Genomic DNA, 22,406 nt, shown 5'->3' on the forward strand with positions numbered 1-22,406 from the left:
GCAGGTAACAAAATTGAAATTCATTGCGGTTTCCATATTTTGACCTTCGATAAAGTGCAAACTAAATTTCATGCAAACCAGACTTTCTTTCTCAGCGATATATGATAGAAAGATGTCACAGGCATTTAACCTGACACACACACACACACACACACACACACACACACACACACACACACACACAACCATTTCCAGGTAGGGGGCATGCGCGCCACCCTACCTGCGCCGCCATTGGCAGCTAGGGATGTCAATCACTGGGTCCCAGCCACAGATTCCCTGCCGTCACCTGCCGATCACCGTGTAAAACAGACAGGGGAAAGACCTGTTGGCAAACAGGTCTCTGCCAGCAAGGAGCCACGTTTGATCGCCCAAAAGTTAACTCCTTCCTGCCCAGTGTCATTAGTACAGTGTCAGTGCTTTTTATTAGCATTGATTGTATTAGTGTCACTGGGGATGTCAGTGGCATGTAGTTCCCACCCAGCGTCAGAATGCCCGCCGCAGTCCCGCTATAAAAGTCGCTGATAGCCTCCATTACTAGTAAAAATAAAAATGTTTTATATGATATCTTATATATAGCCGGTTTTATAGCTTAAAATCAAAAATATTTTCTTCAAAATTGTCTGGTAATAGCACAAAAAATAAAACACAGAGGTGATCAAAGTCCACAGAAAGAAAGCTCTATTTGTGGAAGGGGGGGGGGTGTGAAGAAAAAAAATAAAATGGCCTGGTCAGGAAGGGGGGTAAATCCTCTGGAGGGCAAGTGGTTAACGTGGGCAGAAGAGGCAAGCTTTAAGCTATAGCTTGGAATTTGGTTTTGGGAGTGGAACCAAGCACCCTGCTTTTTAACAAGCTTGCACATAGCACATTACCTCCATGTTTGCTCTTCCCAGCGCAAACCGGTTGAAGCTGTTTGGCATCCTCTTTCTACAGCCACTTATGCTCCAACTCCTGCTCATGTGTGCTGGTGTGACATCCCAACACCTGGCTGAACTCTTGCCATCTTACAGATACAATGTGCACTGCACCACGCCACAGAAATTTCTTCTACCAAAAAACACTTGCAAAGCATCTTCTACCAAAAACTCTGCTGGCAACTTTCTAATTCATTTCCACTTTATCCTCGTCACAGTGAAGATTTATAAATAAAACCTTTGGGGGCCATAACATCACTTTGGGATATTGAAATACACAACTTACCAAAGGTAGCAGGGGAGGCAAAGGATGGAGTTGAAGTTGTGAATGGAAGGGATCCAGCAGGTGAGTTCCGGCCAAACTGAGAGCCTGAAATGAGAAGTAAGTCAGTAAGGCTTCTTTGTCTTGTGCAGCCTAGCAGAAAGCAGTCATTTCAGGACTCAGGAGGTCCCCTTTCAAGGTGTTGTAAAGGTTCTTTTCTTTATCCTTAAAGCGGTTACATTTACTTGCTCTGTGGTTTTGCACAGAGCAGACCCAAACCTCTTCTGGGGTCACCAGTGCTCTCCACTCCCATAGCAAACCGCTTACTGTGGGGCAGACATGCGGGCTTGATCCAGAGACAAGCTGTGCACCTATAGACGCACACAGCATGGCTCTGACCAGTCCCCTATTGCCTCACAGCAGGAGTATAAACTCTCCACTTTCCAAAACAGAAACTACAGCAATCAAGCAGTGTTAAGAGTTGACAGTAAAACCAGGCTCACTTGTGTTATTTCAAAAGGCTCCAAAAAGGATCAGACCACAAAAGGTGATCAAAAGCTATAACGCCAATCTCCTTCCCAGTCCTTCATTTAAGATAAAAATGTCTTTAATAAGGTATTGCAGTTGAAATCACATTGGTGCATTTTTATAGCAGGTTTTCCAGAAAAGTATATATTGTTCTCTTAAAGCGGAGTTCCACTCACTCTTTTTAAAAGTCCGCAGTTTTTGTAGCTGCTGACTTTTTTTTTTTTTTTTACAAACAGCCACTCACCTGTCCCACGATCCCGCGGTGCCCCCCCTGCAGCCCGTTTCACCGGCCGTCCTATATTTCAGGCGCGATTTTTGATGTGGGCACCCTGCTGGGACAGCTTGCAGCTTCACAGCCGGGTGCCCACTGTGCATGCGAGAGTAGCGCTGCGCTTCCTGAATGGCCGTCTTCTGGGACCTGCCACGTGTCCCAAAAGACTACAGGGAGGAAAGGGTAGGACAACTTCCGCTTCCGATCGCCTAGGTGATCGCAGCAGAAGTGGGAGCGGGTATCTGTCAATTTCGGGTACCCGCCCCAAGGTGTCAATCCTTAATGGGGAGTGGGGGGACCAATCTTTAAAGCGGAACTTCACCTTTTAGGTGGAACTCCGCTTTAAAGGCTGAGCTCACCTTCTGGAGCATGTTGCTCATTATACCTGCATTTAGGGTGTAACATGTTCTATCGCCTCCAGTTGTAGCCCCCAATATGTCCTGTGACAGTAGGTGGGGAGTCCTCTCTCCACACCCGCTGTCCCATTTTAAAAACGGCATGGCTGTGTGGGGCTCCGCCCACACAGTCACATCACAAATTCCCTGGAATCTAATGGAGCTACAAATTTCATCTGCCTCTGTGGCAGACTGCTCGTAGTTTTCAATGAACTGTGAGGGTGCTGGTAAGTGTTCAAAGTTCATTGACACTTCCTACAGCTTTCAAACAGTAAGCAGTGTCTGCAGGAGCTTGACATTGAACCCGCATTCTGCGGATTGTGGGTCTAATACTCTGCAGGCTGCTGAGAAAAAAAAGATGCACTGCTACCTGTAAATCATGTGCATTTATTTTTTTGGGTAGCACAGTGGCTAAGTGGTTAGCACTTCCCCCTAGCAGCACTGGGGTCGTCTGTTCAAATTCTAACCACAGCACTACCTGCCTGGAGTTTGCATGTATTCCCTGTGCGGGTTTCCTCTGGGTACTGCAGTTTCTTCCCACACTCCAAAGGCAGGCTGGTAGGTTAACTGGCTCCTGTCTAAATTAGCCCCAGTATGTGTATGTATGAATGAGTTAGGGACATTAGATTGTAACCTCCTTGAGGGCAAGGACTGATGTGCATTTAAAATAAGTGACGCACTGCATATATTGTCAGCGCTATATAAGTGAATGTAATAAAAAAAAAAAATGTGAACGTAGTGCTTAACCACAGAGTTCAGAAAGCATTTAGAAAAACAGTATGGCCACTCACCAAAAGCAAGCTTGTTTTCAGTTGGTGCTGGAGTCCCAAAGTTCAAGGGTGTGCTTGGATTTGTGATTGCACTGTTATTCTGAGCCAAAGAGTTCCCAAAACCCAATGTCTGGGCAGGTGTGGCATTTGGTGTACCAAAAGTCGAAACAGAGTTAGAGTTTTCCCCAAAAGGGAAAGGTTTTGACCCAAAAAGGTTTGCAGCAGGTGTGCTGTTGGTCTGGGTACTGTTCATATTGCCAAATGTTACTTTAGAGGCAGCAGGTGCAGAATTTCCAAATGGGAAAGTAGTATTTCCACCAAATGCTGGTTGAGCGTTTGCACCAAATGTTGGCTGGGAGGTGCTTCCAAAAGCTGGCTGGGTAGCTGTTCCAAATGAGGGTTGAGTTCCAGATGACCCAAAACCAACAGAATTTTGTGCAGGGTTTTCCGCTTGAATGCCACTTCCTGAGGTGCTGTTAAATGCAGATGTGCCAGAGTTAGTCGAGAATACAGCAGCATTTGAACTAATTGTAGCTGTAAATGCAGAGGTGTTTGATCCAAACAATGATGGCTGCTGGGGCTGAGCCGCTGTTGTAGGTGCAGACTGCGTACTACTAAATATATTTAAGCCTGAAGTAGCTTGTGAGGTAGGCGGCTGCCCAAAAACAAATGGTTTGGCTTGGGAATCTGAAGGTGCATTACTTGTAGGAAATGAGTTTACTGGAGCAGGGTTTGATCCGCTAGCAGACGTTGCCACTGATGAGAACAAAGATGCAGTAAAGGTGTTAGTAGTGCTGCTGCTGCTGGAGGTGGGGGCAGCCAGAGAAGGCTTAGTTACACTCTCTGTACTGAGCGTAGTATTGGTGCTTTTGGCACCAAATGCTGAAAATAGAGAGCTGGCAGCAGGGGATGTCGAATTCATCTGGAATGTGAAAGATGAAGAAGCAGGTAACTGGACTGTAGAATCTCCAAATATTGGTTTGAATGTGCCTGAAGTTGGGGCTGGCTGAGTATTCTGATCTCCAAATATTGGTTTGAATGTATTTGCTGAAGAAACAGAATTTGAAATTGTAGATGGCACAGTGGAGGAAACAAGAGGTGTTGTCCCATTTGTTGGGAAGATTGGCTTAAAACCAGTCTGTGAATCATTTTCCAAAGGTTTAGTAAGAATCTGGAGCAGAGTAGACTTCGGGGGCTCCGATTTGGGCTGTGCGGTATCAGATGGTATGAGTGGTGCACGGTTAGAGCTTTCTGTAACTGCTGGAGTAGAAAAGGAAGGTGCTGTGAGAGGATTGCTGATCCTAGGAATTGCAGGTTCCACAGAAGATATTGGTATTTTTTCCTTTGAAGTGCTTGTATTCACAGTCTGTGCTGGTGCTGGAGCTGAAAGACAAGAGGATTCAGTAACACATCTTCATGGTACAAACTATCTTATGCTTAAGTAAAATTGCCCAAACTTTACATTATGCAAATTAAGTCCTGTAAAATATGGCCATACCAGAATACAATATAAGTTAGACATTCTAGTACAGAAAATTGCATCTACTGCAGCAAGGAAAGGTCTGATCACACAGTGGGGGAGATTTACTAAAACTGGTTCACTCAGAATCTGCTGAAGGTATGCATGGTAGCCAATCAGCTTCTAATTTCAGCTTGTTCAATTAAGCTTTGGCAAAAAAACTAACAAAAAAAAAACAACACACAAAGGCTGATTGATTTTGCACCCTCCAGCTTTCGTAAACAACCCCCAATTCGTTCCAACATAACAAATTTTCACATACTGGCAGCTAGCTTACCTTGTGTTTCCTCCTTATTCTGCATTTTAGTCAGGCTGAGAAGAAGATTGTTACTGCTAGCAGAGGAGGTTGGTAAAGTCAGTGCTGCAGCTGCTGTTGTAGGCAGGTTAAACGGAGAAGTTGCCGTTAAGGTGGTTGTTACTGTTGTGGAGGATGCAGAGCTGAGTAAAACTGTTGCGGCTGGTGCAGCGCTGAGTGGAACTGACCCTAAAGAGAAAATTAGTTGTTTTTTTTAAAGTTTAAGATAATGAGCAGAGTTTAAGCTGATTTCTCAAAAGTATTAGATTAGTTCATGCAGGAAAGTGAATGGTTACTTTGCCAACTGAATATAATGAAAGGTGAAACTGTGTTTACTATGAACAGGAGGGGGGGGGGGGTAAATCCTCTGGATGGCAAGTGGCTAAAGTTTAAGAATTAAGGTTTGAGATAATGAGATTAGCATCACTCCCTTTAAGAGACTGCTTCTAATCTCAGCTTGTTACCTGTATGAAAGACACCTGGTAGCCAAAATCCTGCTGAATGATAGGGAATCAAATACTTATTTCCCTCATGAACATGCAAATCAGTGCATACATTTGTTAGACATGCATTTCTTTTGAATGATTTGTTACTATTCTCTCTCTGTGTTACAATACACCTACCATTCGATTTTTAGACTGATCATTTGTTTGTGAGTGGGCAAACATTCAAAATCAGCAGGGGATCAAATACATATTTCCTTCACTGTATGTCGCTATGACAGAAATTCAATTTGACTAGAAGGCGTTTAAAGAGTAAGACTGCATTGACTCTTAATTTTGACAGGCAATTGCCACACAATTCTGCAAGTCACAAAAGGCAGCCCATTCACTTGAATGGGCTGCCCTATGTGCGACTGTCACCAGATTATAAAAGGTGCGATTTGCGCGTGGCAATTGCATCCCAGTCATTGTGTTTGGAGTGCTACATTCCCAGCACGTAGTGCCATGATTGCCATGCAATCCCAAATCATGAGATTAAAAGGGCCTTAAAGAACAGGAAGTGTTTGTCAATTACTTGCCATCCAGAGGACTTACCTCCCTTCCTGACCAAGCCATTTTTTGAGATACGGCGCTGCGTTACTTTGACTATTGAATGGTCGTGCAACGCTGCACTCAAATGAAATTTCCCCTCCCCCCCCACAAAGAGCTTTCTTTTGGTGGTATTTGATCGCCTCTGCGGTTTTCTCTTTTTTGTGCTATAAACAAAAAAAAAAAAAAAAAAAAAAAGACAATTTTGGAGACAAAGTAAATTTTTTTTTTAACTTTTTGCTGCTAAACATGTCCAGTAAAAAAAAATGTTAAAGAAAAAAAAATTAAAATTTCGGCAAAATTTAGGCCAAAATGCATTCTGCTACGTCTTTGCTAAAAAAAAATCCCTATACGTGTAAATTTGTATACGTGAAAGTTCTAGCATTTACAAATGGCAGTATATATACTGGATTTTTTTAATTTATTTATTTTTAGTAGTAATGGCGGCAATCAGTGACTTATAGCAGGACTGTGGCGGGCATTCTGACACTGGGGGGGGGGGAACCTGTCACCGACATCCCCAGTGACACCAATACAGTGATCAGTGCTAATAAGAAGCACTGACACTGTACTAATGGCACTGGACAGGAAGGGGTTCACACGTGGGGCGATTAACAGTGTGCTCTTTTACTGTGCTTTACACTGTAAGTACACTGCTTTGTATGGCTCTGCTATGCAAAGCAGTGTGCAAGAGCTGACGGGAGAGATCTGTGTTTATACACAACTCTCCCCCATTAGCAATACTCAGATTGCCAGGTGCCGGTGGGAATCACCGGCAGGAATCTGGTGATTGACAGCCAAGGCAGCAGAGCTGCAAAATCACATGTATACACACACACGTGATATTGCGCACCCGTGCCGCCCTGTACCAGTATTTCTGCTATAGACCGGCGCAGAGGCGGTTAAAAAAAGATTTCCCATCCACCACTGCAGTTCCAGTTTAGCTTCCAGAAGAATACCAGTGAAGAACTCCTTCCTTCCTTTAAAAAACCATTGGAAGAACTTGCAGGCATATGTGTATCAAAGTCACATACAGATTGCATTTAAATGTATTCAATGTGATTTTTAGGTAGTGGTTTGCAAGAAATGTATTCATTGTAAGCATTTGTGAGAGATGTGTACAAACATAGTAGTTTGTCAGTTATGTTAACTAGCTGTTAGTGGTTAGTAGGCCAGCATACTTACATTTTTGCTTTAATTGCAGCCATTCTGCCTTTTAGAGCCTTAATAACCTCCCTTCATAATTACCAAAGGGGCAGAAAAGCCCAGAAATTAGCTAATCACTAGAGACTGTTCTGAGACTGTACACCTCTAGGCTTTTCCTGGATCTCTCCCTTGACCTGCCTATATACTGCTGCATATTCCATGAAAGGCGATGACTGATTACTTGGACATTTCCAATTTTATGTGCAAGCGGATATTTTATCAATAAAATGTTTTGTTGCCGTCACCTCCCTGCGCTCTGTATGAGTTTAGCTGGTTTGAAGCTGGATCTTATCCCAAAAAATTGATGTGGAAGCTGTGGCTGGTGTACAATACTTTCTGGTCTTAAATTATTTTTTTTTTGCCTTTAAAAAAACCACATTATGCTCATCTATTCTGTGCAATGGTTTTGCACAGAGCAGCACTGATCCTCTTCTGGGGTCCTCATGGCCCCTCCCTCCTGCCCCCAGATCAAGCAGCTTGCTATGGGGGCACTCAAGAAAGCTCGCTCCTGAGCTGCTGTGTGTGTGTATTAACACACAGAGCTGTGGTTTGGCCTCGGCCCTCCTCATTGGCTTACTGGCTGTGATCGGCAACAGCAGGAGCCAATGGTTCCCACTGCTATCTCAGCCAAGGATGGAGAGTATCAGAGAGCCAAGGCTCTGGTGCACATTGCTGGATCGGAATGGGGATCAGGTAAGTATTAGGGGGGCTGCTTTACCTTCACGCATAGAATACAGATGCCTCTTACTTTTTGAAGGACAGTATATGTTTTGACTATTGTTTCCTTGCCTCTTGGAAGACAGTATGGAAGTTTACTAGGTTATGAATTTTGTTAGTTTAAATTTTAGCACTGGTACCAGATTCATTTCTAGCGCTACATTACAATTTTTCTTGTATGTAGTCCAGTTCTGATGCTCATGAGCCCATTATGCATGCTTTTGGCTGTGGAAACAGGTCAGCATGGCCACTGACCAGTCTACAGCTGCAAAGAACCATATAAAAACACTGCGATGCACTGTTTTCTGACACCAGAACCAACATTATTTTTTAGCAATTTGAGCTACAGTAGCTCTATTAGTTCAGACTCCCTGGCCCAGCCTTCCATCCCCATGTGCATCAATGAGCCCTGGTCACCCAAGACCCAGTCGCCGATGATTCTTTGGACCACTTTTGGATGGTCATGACCACTGAAGCTTGGGAACATCCCACAAGAGCAGTTTGGAGATGCTCTGACCCAGTCATCTAGTTATTACATTTGACCCTTGTCAAAGTTGCACAAATCTTTACGCTTGCCCCTTTTTTTTTTCTTGTTTTCAACATATTAGCCTCAAAAGCAACATGTTCACTTGCTACCCAATTCACGTTACCCATCAGTGGTCACTATGTTATGGCTGATAGGTGAATATTACAATTTACATGGCTTAAACTAACCTTGCATTAAAACACACAGTAGTTCATGTGTAGTTTGGCTTTAACCCCTCCATTAAAGCAAAAATTGCTGAACTGTTTAATGCATGACACATGAGAAATTACAGCCAGTAAAAATCTGAACCCTCTACCCATACATTTGTACCAAAATATTGAAGCCATTTTATCATGAGGGCAGCCAGTCACTGTAATAAGTATGCAGCAACTAAGGTGCCCTTTATTCAAGGTCAGCAACTCAGGAAAGGAAATAGAGAATAGCATAAGAGCCAATCCAATGGTATTTTCAGCCAAGGAATAGCAGCCCACATTATATGAAGCCCTGTTAATGCAAAGGTTTTTAAAGACATCTGAACACCACTTTACCATGGTACAACTTTATGAATCATAACCAACTTCTTACCAGCTGCATCTTCCAGTGCCTTGTTCAACCTTTGTAGAGAAGCCTTCTTTTCAGAGTCAAAGTCTTTTGATGTGACACTGTATCCAACCAGAGGTGGAGGAGGCTATGAGAAACGCAACAGAATTAGTGAACACTTTAGGGCCCTACTACCCCAACACAGTTTGTGTTTGCTCAGTGCACAGCCCACTGTGCTCTACACTAAATACATGTCTGTAGCACAGCATGCTGCACAGCCTGCCAGCAGCTCTGAGCTTTGGTGCTAAAAGCCATAGGTTCCATGGCTTGAGATCCTGCTAGAGTGTGTAAGTGCAGATTAACACAATGCTTCCACATTCTGTTAAATGGGAAGTGCAGTGTAGCTGCATGCAGAAGATTTTTCCCTCTTAATGCATTAAGGCAAGAAAAAAAAATCCTGCCTTTACAGCCAAGGAAAAAACACAAAAAAAAAACCTTTATAACCACTGAGATGCCATCTTATTAATGGCACAATTTACAAAAACTAAAGCTGGCCAAACACTAGATTTTCGAACAAACATCTGTAAGAAAATTCTCTGGACATTTAATGACCAATGTTTGAAAATCTCAAAAATGTCATTTGATTTTGGATTGAGTGGACTTTACCAAAAATGAAAAAAAAAACAAAAAAAAACACACCCTTACCGTTGGAGATAACCTGCCCCCGCCCCACCGAATTTTCTTGTCACTACGGTCAAAAATGAACACCGATTTGACTACACTATTCATTAGAAAATGGTACAAATGTCTTAGAAAGGTCTCATTTTAATGAAATTCTACTAGTGTATGGTCAGTTTAAACCATATAGCAGCCCTCTGGACATGTATGGGGCACAGCTCTGCTTCATTCACTTAATATTAATATTTACCAGTGGGTACTGATCACTACGTCCTGAGTAGACCAGCAACACTTTTTTTCTTCGGGCCCCACCACTACCATTTTCACTGGAGTTTACAGATTTGGAAGGAGGAGTATCACCAACTGCAAAGAGGGTCAAAATAAAAGATCAGTTTTTCACACTCAAGCCCTATTTGAATAACACAGCAATGTCCACATGACTTACATTTTCCAGCCTGGTCTTTGTCTTGTTGCACAGACGTTGATGGACTAACATCATGTGATTCTTCTCTGTAAGACAAGTTTAATGATGCCATTAAGTTTGGCTAGGTGAAAAAGCAACAGCCAATGAATTTTAGTATACGTTGTATCCAACAGAAAAGTACAGTGTATACAATTCTACTAATATAGTATAGTCTCTAGTATACCAATAGGTACATTCCACCCATTACATAAAAGCAGGGTAGAGCAGGCTCTAAATTGTTTAGCAATTTCTGAACTAAGTTACTCTTATTCTATGGTTATTGATTGAAATAATCTACATTCACTTCTGTATCAAGCAGAAAAGAACGTTAGACAACTTGATATTTAGGCATAGAAGATGTGGCCGTATTCTTTAAAGTATTTCTTCTGTAACAACCCCCCTCCCTTCACCTTTAAGGAAGGTTTCCATTAACTTGTAGATGACCGGAAAATAGATACGCTGTGCATGCCAAGACACTTTTCAAAATATGGTATAGACACTGCTTCTTAGGTGTACCCACTTGTAAAATTAAGTTGTGTCTCAAAAACAGCATTACCTTGCTTTTTTAGCTGACAGATCTGGTGTCTGGCTCCTGGATGAGGGTGAACTTGAAACTGCAGACACATTTTGTGTTCGCTTTCTTTTCTACCAGGCAAAAACAGAAAAAAAACCACAAAAAAAAGTTAAACAATTACACTTTGTACATTTTTGTGTAGTTTACAGTTTTCCAAACCTGCCCCCCCCAAAGCTGGCTATGCATAGGCAGATTTTTGGCAATCTGAATTTCCAACATGCTAAAGCTTCTAAGTACCCAACACCAAGTGCTTTTAATTTTTATTGTAATGCCTTTTCTACTTTATTGGGGTAAAGGATGTCTGATGTGTCCAACATTTAGAAAAATTTGTGCAATTCTACACCAGTACTGAGTTATCTCAAGCAGAAAACGCAGACTAGAAGGCAATGTACGGACTAGGTGATCAAGTCCTAGTAGTGTCCCAAGTTTTCCCTGGTAATCTAACACTTAGAGGGCCAATACAAATTCAATGACCGTTCACAACAATATTATATTATATGGAAAAGCCTCGTCAGGTTAGTAAACCTTGTCTAATGCAACTGATATCAACCTAGGATAAGTGTCAGACGCTTCTTGCCAGTTTGATAACATGCATTTCATTCCAAACATTTGATGATTCAATACCTGCAGGATGACTTTGCTAGAACTGTAGGAGCTGGTGATCGCATTGTGAGAAGACATTGCAAGTCCATTAATTGCAGAACTACTCAATGAACTCATCGAGGAGGTACGGGATCTTTTGTTGACGGTGTCTTCCAGAACTTGTGAATTAAGTCCTCTTTTTAAGCTGTCTGGCCTGATAAGAGCACAATAAATCAATACAAACATCCATTTTATACATTAACCAGACACGAAACCATTCATCAAAGACACAAAATAGGAACAGTCCTTTTCAAAAGCAGTATATCACTTAAGTCAGCATTGGGAAAAGGAGAAACTGTACTCCTGTGTATGGGGGACAGACTCAGCCATTACGCTGGCCACGCCCTCTGACATGTTTTGCCAGAGGTGATCAAGCCCCACTGGGCAGGGTGAAAGGCATCAGAGGGAGTGGCCGGCGTGGCGGTTGAGGCCATCCCCCATATACACAATTACATGGGCAGTCAGAGCAGTGTCCTTTCTCCTCTTCCCAAATGCAAGTTACTGGACTTTAATGCGGACACTGTTCCTCTATATATGCCGGTGAGGCAATTCTGCATATTCACAACTCCGCTTCTGAGCAGTGCCAAGACACATCATACACCAACTAATGTCAGCTTTGTTCACCAACCTAGGCTTTCAAGGTTCTTGTACCAGCTTCTTCTGCAAACCTCACTCGAGGCATTTAAATAAAATGCTACACTGTCTAAGTCAACCAGAGATTTTAAAAACAATTCATTGGAGTTGGAGGTTTAATTTCTTACAGCCTCTGTGCAGCATCAGTGCAGTAGCATGTAACCTACTTCAAGAGTACCTTGTGGCTCATGGGTACATAGTTATAGTATGATTTACACCAGTTTCAAAAATGAAAGGCTTGTTTATGCAATGCAGATACTAGCCATTTCATTCACAGCCATTGCAGCAGAAAAACAAATGGCATCCGCTATAATTAATTGATCAGAAGCCTGATCAATTCAGATTGTGGGCATCGAAAGGAAGAAGTCTCTTAAAGTGCACATATCCCTAGACTGTGGCATTGCATATTCTTAAACAGGTAGAACATTTTTTAAGACCTCACTAGCCAATTTTACTGTGAAGCACTTCATTATCAAAGAACCTCAAAAGCAACCTTAAATGGATCGATGAACAGTTCCCACATCAACAGTCAGTGTTGATGGGGGAATGCCTCCTGCAAAACTATTGTGGTCCTGCCAGTACAGGATTACGATGAGCAGCTATAGCCGCACAGTATACACATGCTAAAAATCAAACAGGCTGGCTGCAACCAAAGTGATCATTGGATCGATTTTGGTATAAATCAGACTACCCATAGATGGATTGAATCTCATCTGGCCCCTGCTGAACCCAGCCAGGAATCTATCCATCTATGGCTGGCTAAACAATTGCTGTAGGTTTACAAATAGGCTGGCAGGCTGCCAGTATTCGGCTCTACAGTACCTGGAAGAATTTCTACACTAAACAAATCGCTAAATATTTTTTGTCTGAACGCTTTAAAGCATAAAGGTCTATTTCCACTCACTTTGAGACACATGAAGGCAAAGTTCCATTTGGTAAAGGATACTCAAATGAGGAGTCTCGACTTCCACTGCTGGCTTGCCTCCTAAAGGGTGTGAATTAAAAATATGGACAAGGAAATTTTAATTATTGAACATTGCCTAAAACACACCTGAAACAAATTCTTACACTGATGTTTTGCTATAAGTTGTTAAATTGTTGTGCCTCAACAACGGAGGGGATATTGGTTTTCCTTTCAATACATTTTTATAGAAAATCTTTGCAGGTATACATTGTAACCGCTGTCATGTTTACAAATAGATACACAAGATCAATATCTTACAAACCAAGGTGGTTGTACATCATATACAAAAACTAACCAAAACAAAGCTTATGGTGAGAAGTGGGAGGAGACATCAAAAAGGTACTAGAGCCTGGGCTCTGGGTCTGTTTATAGCAGTGTGCTATTGATATAGTAGGATGGGCAGGTTTGATCCATGGGGTCCATCTTTAAAGGATTCTCGTGTATCTAAATGGATGTTTGAAAACTTAATTAAATGAAAAAGAAATACAAGCGTTAGCTGACTTCTGTAAAAGGGTGTGAACGGTTTCCAAGCTTTTGCTATGGTTTGACACCAGTAGTACATAAGAAGCCAGTTTAAATTTGTATTTAGTGACGCCTAGTGGTTTCTGATGTAACAGGACATGCCACGGGTCTTTTGGGAAGGGACAGGTCAATAATTGTAAGAGTAAGGACTTTTGTCCAGACCAAGACACACATAGGGCATGTCCACCACACATGGAGGACCTCTCCTGGATTAGAGCATCCCCTGAAACAGGTACTGTGAGTGGAGGGATGAATGTGTGCAAAGGGGGATGGGACCAGGTATCATCTCATGATAGTTTTAAAGGCTGATTCAATAGTGAGAACATTAATAGAGCAAGAAGTCCGTGTAGTCCAAATTTGTGACCAGCAGCCCCCATCTCTGGTGCGTTTAAAATCCTTTTCCCACCTGGAAACGCAAGTGTGATTACTGGGGTTTTGAAGGGTATTCAACTGCGAGTAGAGAGTGGATATATGTTTGGGGGGAAAGGGCATCCAATGACAATTATGTTCAAACCGACAACTGGGACGTCGGGATTTTGTCAGCGAGCACTGAGGACAACCAGTGTTTAATCTGTAGAAATCTAAAAAGTGCAGTATGGGGGGGTCCTGGTATTTAGCCCTAATTTCCACCCAGGTGTAAAGTAGAGCGACCAATGAGGAACAAGTGGACACAGTGGAGTTTCTGGGAGGTCCACCAATGGAAGGTGCTGGGGGACTCCAGGCCTGAGAAAGCGGGGGGGGGGGGGGGGAAGAAGGGGGGGGGTAGGAGATCAGGCCACTGGAATATTTTGTAGATTCTCAGACTCGTAAAAAGTGGGACATTAAGGGGCTGATTGTTTTGTTGTGGGACTAGCTTTTGGAGGGAGCCACAAAAGTGAACAAGGAGAAACCAGGAAGCAAAATAAAGCCTCCAAAGTGACCCATAGAGGGGCTTGCTGTATGGTATATATAGAGGTCAGAGATGCAGTTTGAGCCCCTGCATAGTACTTAGAAAAATTAGGAATGCCCAAGCCCCCTTGTTTCCTCTGTATGAGCATTGTATGTTTGGAAACCCAAGGTCTCGTTATTCCAAATAAATCTCAGAACATAGTTCTGGAATGACTTAAGAGCATAAGCGGGGATAGAAACAGGAAGGGTACGAAAGATATAGCTTTGGAAGAATTGTCATTTTTACAGCATTGATTCGACCTATCCATGAAAAGATGGTAGGACCAGGGCACAAGCAGAGCTTTGAGGGAACAAGAAGGTTGAATGTAATTAGCTTCGTAGTGCGTGTAATAGAATCTGGTGAGGCAGAGCGGATCCCTAGATAGTTTAGGTGAGTGTTAGGCCAGGTAAAATTATAGCTTTGTTCCAATAAGGTGATCTCTGCCAAAGGAAGGGAGATGTTAAGAGCAGAGGATTTGTCTTTGTTCACCATCAAACCAGAGAAATTAGAAAAGTGTGCGAGTTGAAAAGAGGATAGGAAGCATGGTATGAGGTTGAGTTAAGAGTTAGAAGCATATCATTTGCAAAGGAGCCAACTTTAAAGGACTGTTGGTCAACTGTAATCCCTTTAATATCTGGGTTAGATCTAATAAGGTGCAATGAAGGTTCCAAGGCTAGAACAAAGTATACAGTATCTCACAGAAGTGAGTACACCCCTCACATTTTTGTAAATATTTTATTATATCTTTTCATGTGACAACACTGAAGAAATGACACTTTGCTACAATGTAAAGTAGTGAGTGTACAGCTTGTATAACAGTGTAAATTTGCTATCCCCTCAAAATAACTCAACACAGCCATTAAGGTCTAAACCACTGGCAACAAAAATAAGTACACTCCTAAGTGAAAATGTCCAAATTGGTTCCAAAGTGTCAATATTTTGTGGGGCCACCATTATTTTCCAGCACTGCCTTAACCCACTTGGGCATGGAGTTCACCAGAGCTTCACAGGTTGCTACTGGAGTCCTCTTCCACTCCTCCATGACAACATCACGGAGCTGGTGGATGTTTGAGACCCTGCGCTCCTCCACTTTCCGTTTGAGGATTCCCCATAGGGTTTAGGTCTGGAGACATGCTTGGCCAGTCCATCACCTTTACCAAGGCAGTGGTCATCTTGGAGGGGTGTTCGGGGTTATGTTGGAATACTGCCCTGTGGCCCAGTCTCTGAAGGGAGGGGATTATGCTGCTTCAGTATGTCACAGTACAGGTTGGCATTCATGGTTCCCTCAATGAACTGTAGCTCCCCTGTGATGGCAGCACTCATGCAGCCCCAGACCACGACACTCCCACCACCATGCTTGACTGTAGGCAAGACACACTTCTCTTTTTACTCCTCACATAGTTGCCGCCACACACACTTGACACCATCTGAATCAAATAAGTTTATCTTGGTCTCATCAGACCACAGGACATGGTTACAGTAATCCATGTCCTTAGTCTGCTTGTCTTCAGTAACCTGTTTGTGGGCTCTCTTGTGCATCTTTAGAAGAGGCTAACCTTCTAGAACGACAACCATGCGGACCAATTTGATGCAGTGTGCGGCATATGGTCTGAGCACTGACAGGCTGACCCCCCACCCCTTCAACCTCTGCCGTAATGCTGGCAGTACTCCTACATATATTTCCCAAAGACAACCTCTGGATATCACACTGAGCACATGCGCTCAACTTCTTTGGTCGACTATGGCGAGGCCTGTTCTGAATTAAACCGTTGTATGGTCTTGGCCACCATGCTGCAGCTCAGTTTCAGGGTCTTGGCAATATTCTTATAGCCTAGGCCAGGGGTCTGCAACCTTTAAGACATAAAGAGCCACTTGGACCCGTTTCCGAGAGGGAAAAAAAGACTGGGAGCCACAAAACCATTGCAACATTTAAAACAAATCCGACACTGCATATATTGCAAAAAGCGCTCTGGTCATGAAGGGGGTTTAAGGGCCCAGTAAGCAAAGGGTTAATCAGGGCCACAGTGTATCGTCATAATCACAATCATAGCCTTAGGTCAGTGGTGGGCAACCTTTTTTTTCAACTGAGCCAAATCTCGCCAAAACCACGATTGAAATTTATTTTGAGAGAAACATTTTTAAAACTGAAAATACATCCCCCATATAGTAATTCATCCCCCATATAGTAATTCATCCCCCATATAGTAATTCATTCCCCATATTGTGTCAATTCACTTACCTTTGCTCCGCGCGTTCCTCTCGCTGTGTTCCCGCGCCGTTCTGGTCTTCAGGGCGGACTGTGAGAGGAGAGGAGTTCGTCACGCTGCCCCGCCTACATCCTGACAGCCAATGTTTGCCAGCGGGCGCCCGGCACACAGAAGAGCTGCATTAAAAGAGCCGCGGCTTGCCGACCCTATTGCCTGTCACCTGGTGGGCAGTGTGCTCCAGAGCCGCAGGAAAGGTGAAAAAGAGCCGCATGCGGCTCCGGAGCCGCGGGTTGCCGACACCCGGCCTAGGCCATCTTTATGTAGAGCAACAATTCTTTTTTCAGATCCTCAGTTCTTTGCCATGAGGTGCCATGTTGAACTTCCAGTGACCAGTATGAGAGAGCAATAACACCAAATTTAACACCTGCTCCCCATTCACACCTGAGACCTAGTAACACTAATGACTCACATGACACCAGGGAGGGAAAATGGTTACTTGGGCCTAATTTGGACAATTTCACTTAGGGATGTATTCACTTTTGTTGCCAGCAGTTTAGACATTAATGGCTGAGTGTTGAGGTTTTTTTTTTTTTTTTTTTTTTTATAGGAGACAGCAAATTTACACTGGTATACAAGCTGTACACTCACTACTTTAAAATTGTAGCAAAGTGTAATTTCTTCAGTGCTGTCACATGAAAAAATAATAAAATATTTATAAAACGTGAGGGGTGTACTCACCTCCGTAAGATACTGTAGGAGACAGGACATCCCTGCCATGTCCCTATAGAGTGGAAAAGAGCTTGTCGAGAGAGGTAGTGAACCGTGGCAGAGAATCTGTGGTACAGCCAGGATGTAAAAGTGGCAGGAAAACCCCACTTGTCCAAGACATAGTACATGTATCCCAGGAAAAAGGAGTAGAGTGCCTTATGTATATGCAAGCCAAGGACCATACCAGGAATTTGGTTCTGATGGATCAGGTGAATTAGATGAATCACTCTGCGGGTATTAGGGGCCTGCCGAAAGAGGACAAAGCCTACTTGATCTTTATGAATGAGGTTGTGTAAAAATATATTTATTCTAGTGGCAAGAATTTTAGCAAGAATTTTAATATTGACATTCAACAGGGAAATGGGTCAAAAGTTCTTGAGAATCCATTCCAGGTTTGGGTATCATGACTATTTGGGCCACCTTTGACAGGTGTATGTCAGAATGAGAATGTAAGCGATTAAATAAGTTGTTCAAATGAGGGGCTAGGATGTCAGAGAATCTCTTATAATACAGTGCCGAGAAGCCATCAGGTCAAGGAGGTTTTTTTTGCGTTTTTAGTGATTTGATTGCAGCAAGGACTTCAAGGGTCATTATGATCAGCCTTCATTGCGTCTGACAGATTGGGAAAGACTAGGAAGTTAGATATCTTGAAGTAGATCATCCGCCAAGTCCCCTCGAAATGGCTGTGAAGGTTGGTATAATGTGGACCAAACTGACGTAAAAGTTTCCACAATTTTGGAAAGGTTGGCAGTGTTTTTTCTTGGGCAGATGTAACAAGATTGGTTTGGTATCTTGTATATGGGCCTTAAAGGAGGTTAGCTAACATCGAATCTGGCTTATTGGCACATGCGTTATATTTGCGCTGAGACCATCTAATTGGTTTTTCTGCCCAGTTACCCAGAAGGTTCAGTTCCACCCTAGTGGTGTCTAACTTTATGTAAAGAGGGAAAGCAGGCGGCGTTAAATTGAGCTTCCAACTGTGTAAGGTGGGAGGATAAGGTTGCTATAAGTTTCTTTCCTTCTTAAGAGATGCAAGTTGTACAAGTTTCCCCCTAAGTGTGGCTTTGTGGGCTTCCCACAAAATCGTGGGACAGGATGCTGATTCAGTATTGTCAGCAAAATAAGTAGAGATGGAGTCACGGATGTTATTGGCTGTTTCATTGAAGGATAACAGAATCGTTGAGGCACAAGTTAAAGTGGCGAATGATCAGACCATGATGTAGATAAAATTTTTAACATTAAGAATGTCAGGAATGAATGTTTGAGAGATTAAAAAGTGATCTATGCGTGTAGGACAATTGTGGGGTGCTGAATAATCATGTGTAATCTCGAGCTCTAGGGTTAAGCTCCCTCCAGGCATCCACCAAGGCATGTTGGGTCAGAAGATCTTGGAACAGTTTTGTTTTTGAGTTGGCGTCAGTGGAAATTGTGGAGGAGGTAGCTGAAGGGGATCTATCCAATAGCCCATTTAGTACCATACTGCTATCTTCCATCGTAATCAAAGTACACTTTCTATGACATGAGATTACACATAGCAAAGAGAAAAAGCAGGCCTGATGGGCATTGGGGGCATAATAGTTGACTATGGTGACTTCTACATCCAGGATAGACCTGTAAGGTCCACGATTTCAAGGAAACGAAAAAAGTTTTTTTATGAAATGCCACTAAAACCTTTTTTTCCCCCTCAAATGTCACCTGGAACACTTGGGGGTATTTTTTATGAAAGTATTTAGGGAAGGAGGAAGAAAACCTGGTTTCCTGCAATCCAATAATATTGGGTTGAAGTGAAGCATAAAAGGGGAAGGGCGCACCTACGTTTCTGGGGAGAGTTGAAGCCCTGCACATCATGTGACACTATAGCAAATTTGGAGGTAGCCATCATGGGGGGTAAAGGGCAAGACAGCTAGGGATTGTGGCAGAGGTCTATTTCAAGGTTAATGTACAAGGCCTGGGCGTCCCAACATCCAAAAAACAAAGGAAACAGAATGAAGAGGCAAGAAGAGAATAGAAGTGAAAGCAGGCCCATACACAGGGGATGTTAAGGAAAGAGTTGCCTAAGTAATCAATGGCGGTGATCAAATGCACTGCCATAGGTTGGGGTCGCTTGAGCCGACCAGGTGTGCATTACATATGATTAAAAAAAAAAAAAAAAAAAAAAAAAAAAAAAAAAAAAAACAGCAAAACTATTGCCTGACACTAGTAATGTAGGGATAAAAGGAAAGAAAAAAAAACACATAAGGGAAGGAAAAGGAAGGGGGAATTTGGGATGTATATAAATGCCTATATGTACAGGGGTGCACATGTGCCTATGCATACACTTGCAACAAAAAGGAGGAATGGAGAAGGTTGCGGTCAACCCAGGGGGAGCCAGAAGGTAGAACTGCCAGTAAGTTCCAGCGCCCAATGTGCAATACAATATGATGAAAGGAAATGCAGGCGGGCTTAACAGCAATGCCCCACAACTCATCCGGTCCAGTTTGGGGTAATTAAGGTTTTATAAAACATCTAGATGATCCCCGTGGGTGACAACAAGCCTCCAAAATTGAGTGCACATTAACATACATAATGAAAAACAAAAAAACCTAAAAAAAAAAAAAAATCAGGGAGCATTTGCAAATCAGTGTATCCAAAACAAGGGGAATGTCCAGGAATACCCTAATGATAGGTGTGTGGAGTCCAAAATAGGTGGACTAGCAAAAAAAAAAAAGCAAAAAAATGAGCGATTCAGGCTTCATATGGAAGATCAGGTCTGGAGGCTGATCTGGTTTGTCTCGATGTAGAACAATGTCTCAGAGGCAAAGGTTCCCAGAGAGGGGTAAGGCAAGGAGATTTGCGAGATTGAGGATTGTGAGGCCTGTGAGCCAAACTGAGGTCAGGAGCATGAGCTGCAGTTTGGCAAAGACTGCCTGAGCTTCTGCCGTAGAGAAGGCATATGATGGCCTTGGAAGAAAGGATATTTTGAATGTAAAATTCCAGCTGTATTTAATGCGGTGGTGTTGTAATGTTTGGATGAATGGTTTTAGTTCCTTGTGTTACAAAAAGTGTTTGTGAAGCCAAGTCTGAGAAAATTTGCTATCTGTGCTTTTGAAAAGTCAGATCTCTCTTGGACCAGGATGCTTGCATGACAGCTTCCTTGGTCTTGTAAAAAGTAGGTTTGACTATGTCACGAGGAGGCCCTTCAGACCAAAGGCCCTATGGATTCTGTCAAATTCCAGTCATTCTATTTGGGGTTCCTGGTATGAGCTCCTGTAACAAGGCAGTAACCATAGAGTTTAAGTCCTCTTTAGATTCAGGAAATCCTCTGATCCAAACGTTTCCTATCCTACTGTGGTTCTCTAAGGCCTCGAGTGTTTGGAGGGCAGAAGCATCCAATTTGATGGTGTCTATTTTGTTCATGGTTATTGATAACTAAAATAGCTTAGTTCATTTTGTGTTCAAGATCATGGATAGGGGATTCTATGTCCCTTATTTCTTTGTAGCGAGTTGTTCCATAGCAGTTTAAATTTCTTAAGAGCTGAATCATGAACGGTCACTGCAGTGGGATTTGCTATTTGTGCAACGCAAAGACTGTCATTAGAGGGGTCGTCTAGTTGGGATATGAGCTCCTGAGAGGAAAGTGGGTGTTAAAGGAGAAGGTTGTGGAGAGGCCATTTTAGATGGGAGCTGTTTAGCAGGGCCAGTTGAGGTCTTTGAGGTGCCCCCAGAAGATTTAGTAGACATAGGTGGGAGTAGTGGTTGAGTATTTCCCCATGGTCCCAGAAAAATCCATGGGCGTTTGAATAAAAGTGTCCAAACAGCTATGACTGCTAATATATCAAAGCCTGTAGTTTAACGCAAGAAATGGCAGGATGACATATGAGGAGCGCTGGATATGAGCCAAGTGCTGTTGTCCAGCAGAGCAGGAGAAGGGAAAAGAAAAAGGGAAAATAGGTATATGGTCCCCGACAGAGTCCCTCAGTGAAATGGGATTGGGGTACAAACGCCTATTGCGGGTATAGCCTCCCTAAATTTGCAGGAAACAGGTGGCAGGCAACAGCTACAAATAGTTCAGCTGTACAGTGGTGTGAGGTGACAGTGCCCAAGTAGTAGTAGGGCTATCCCTAAAGGCAGGAGACTACCTAGGGCATGACCGCAGCTACAGCAGCTATTATGACTGTAAATAAAGAGTGAGGGGTAGCAGGCTGTGCCGAGACCCAGGCAATGCACCTCAGATGGTGCCAGATGATTCCTCCAAGTGCAGCCTGTCCCCCCCGTCATGCAGGGTGCAGTCGACCTCACTTGGCTGCAGGGATGGTTAGGTGCCCAGGCCGGGTGCGTGCACCAGCAGTGATTGTGGTGAAGGGCCGAATCCTCAGGAGTGACCCAGACAGCAGGGCCAAGTGCAGACTGGGAGCCAGTCCAGGGAACAGGTAAGGCGCTCACGCCAGCTGAAAAGATACACAGGCTGGCGTTGGGACTGCAGAGCAGAGGTGGGTAGGAGACACTCACTCACATTGACCGCAGGAGGATTCCGGCTGCCACGTCCCCTTTGCTGCAGGGTCCCACTAGTGGTAAAGGTCCAGGGACCAGGAGCCAATGACAAGGTGGTCCGAGTCGGCTAAACGCAACAAGCAAGTCCGCGGGGCGTCAAGGAAGCAGAGGACCTGGTATGGGGTTGTCAGGGGCTACTATGAAGGGTGGTAAATATATTTGCACACCTGGGCGGTGAGGAGCCAGTCTAACTTGCGACCATCTTCTTCAGCTGCTCAACAGCGCCCCCTCGGGGATATTGGTTTTCAACTTGTGAAACCAAGAACCACAAAGGGGCCTGCATGTACTTTTATAAATCTTCAGAAATGTGGGCATAGATCTTTTATATTAAAAATCTGACAGGCATACTTTACAGAGGAACCATCATTAAAAGGTTTTAATGTTATTTAATACCCATTTCAATCCGATAATTGGCTTCTAAGCAGCACTGGTGGACAGGTCCATCCCTTGCTTCGACAGGAATGCCCATATAAAGGGCCAAATAGGGTGGAGCTACAACCAAATAGGTGTTTGGAGACAGAGCCAC

At 43.3% G+C, this 22,406-nt stretch overlaps 1 protein-coding gene across 3 annotated transcripts in view; it reads right to left on the bottom strand.

Annotated features, from left to right (window-relative positions):
* POM121 (POM121 transmembrane nucleoporin) overlaps positions 1-22,406 on the bottom strand; it is a 30,020-nt gene that overhangs the window by 3,321 nt on the left and 4,293 nt on the right. For 2 of the 3 annotated variants that reach the window (XM_089657450.1, XM_089657432.1), the window contains exons 4-12: positions 12,866-12,946; positions 11,311-11,482; positions 10,669-10,757; positions 10,095-10,159; positions 9,900-10,012; positions 9,017-9,119; positions 4,934-5,140; positions 3,159-4,520; positions 1,198-1,281 (exon numbers count right to left, since the gene is read on the bottom strand). In XM_089657450.1, the coding sequence (XP_089513576.1) occupies positions 1,198-1,281; positions 3,159-4,520; positions 4,934-5,140; positions 9,017-9,119; positions 9,900-10,012; positions 10,095-10,159; positions 10,669-10,757; positions 11,311-11,482; positions 12,866-12,946 (2,276 nt within the window). The remainder of the gene's footprint in view (positions 1-1,197; positions 1,282-3,158; positions 4,521-4,933; positions 5,141-9,016; positions 9,120-9,899; positions 10,013-10,094; positions 10,160-10,668; positions 10,758-11,310; positions 11,483-12,865; positions 12,947-22,406) is intronic. The other variant, XM_089657440.1, reaches the window with a different exon arrangement.

The sequence above is a fragment of the Staurois parvus genome, unplaced genomic scaffold, assembly GCF_062004578.1.
Source record: "Staurois parvus isolate SC_StPar_1 unplaced genomic scaffold, SC_StPar_1.0 ptg000029l, whole genome shotgun sequence".
NCBI classification, from domain to species: domain Eukaryota; kingdom Metazoa; phylum Chordata; class Amphibia; order Anura; family Ranidae; genus Staurois; species Staurois parvus.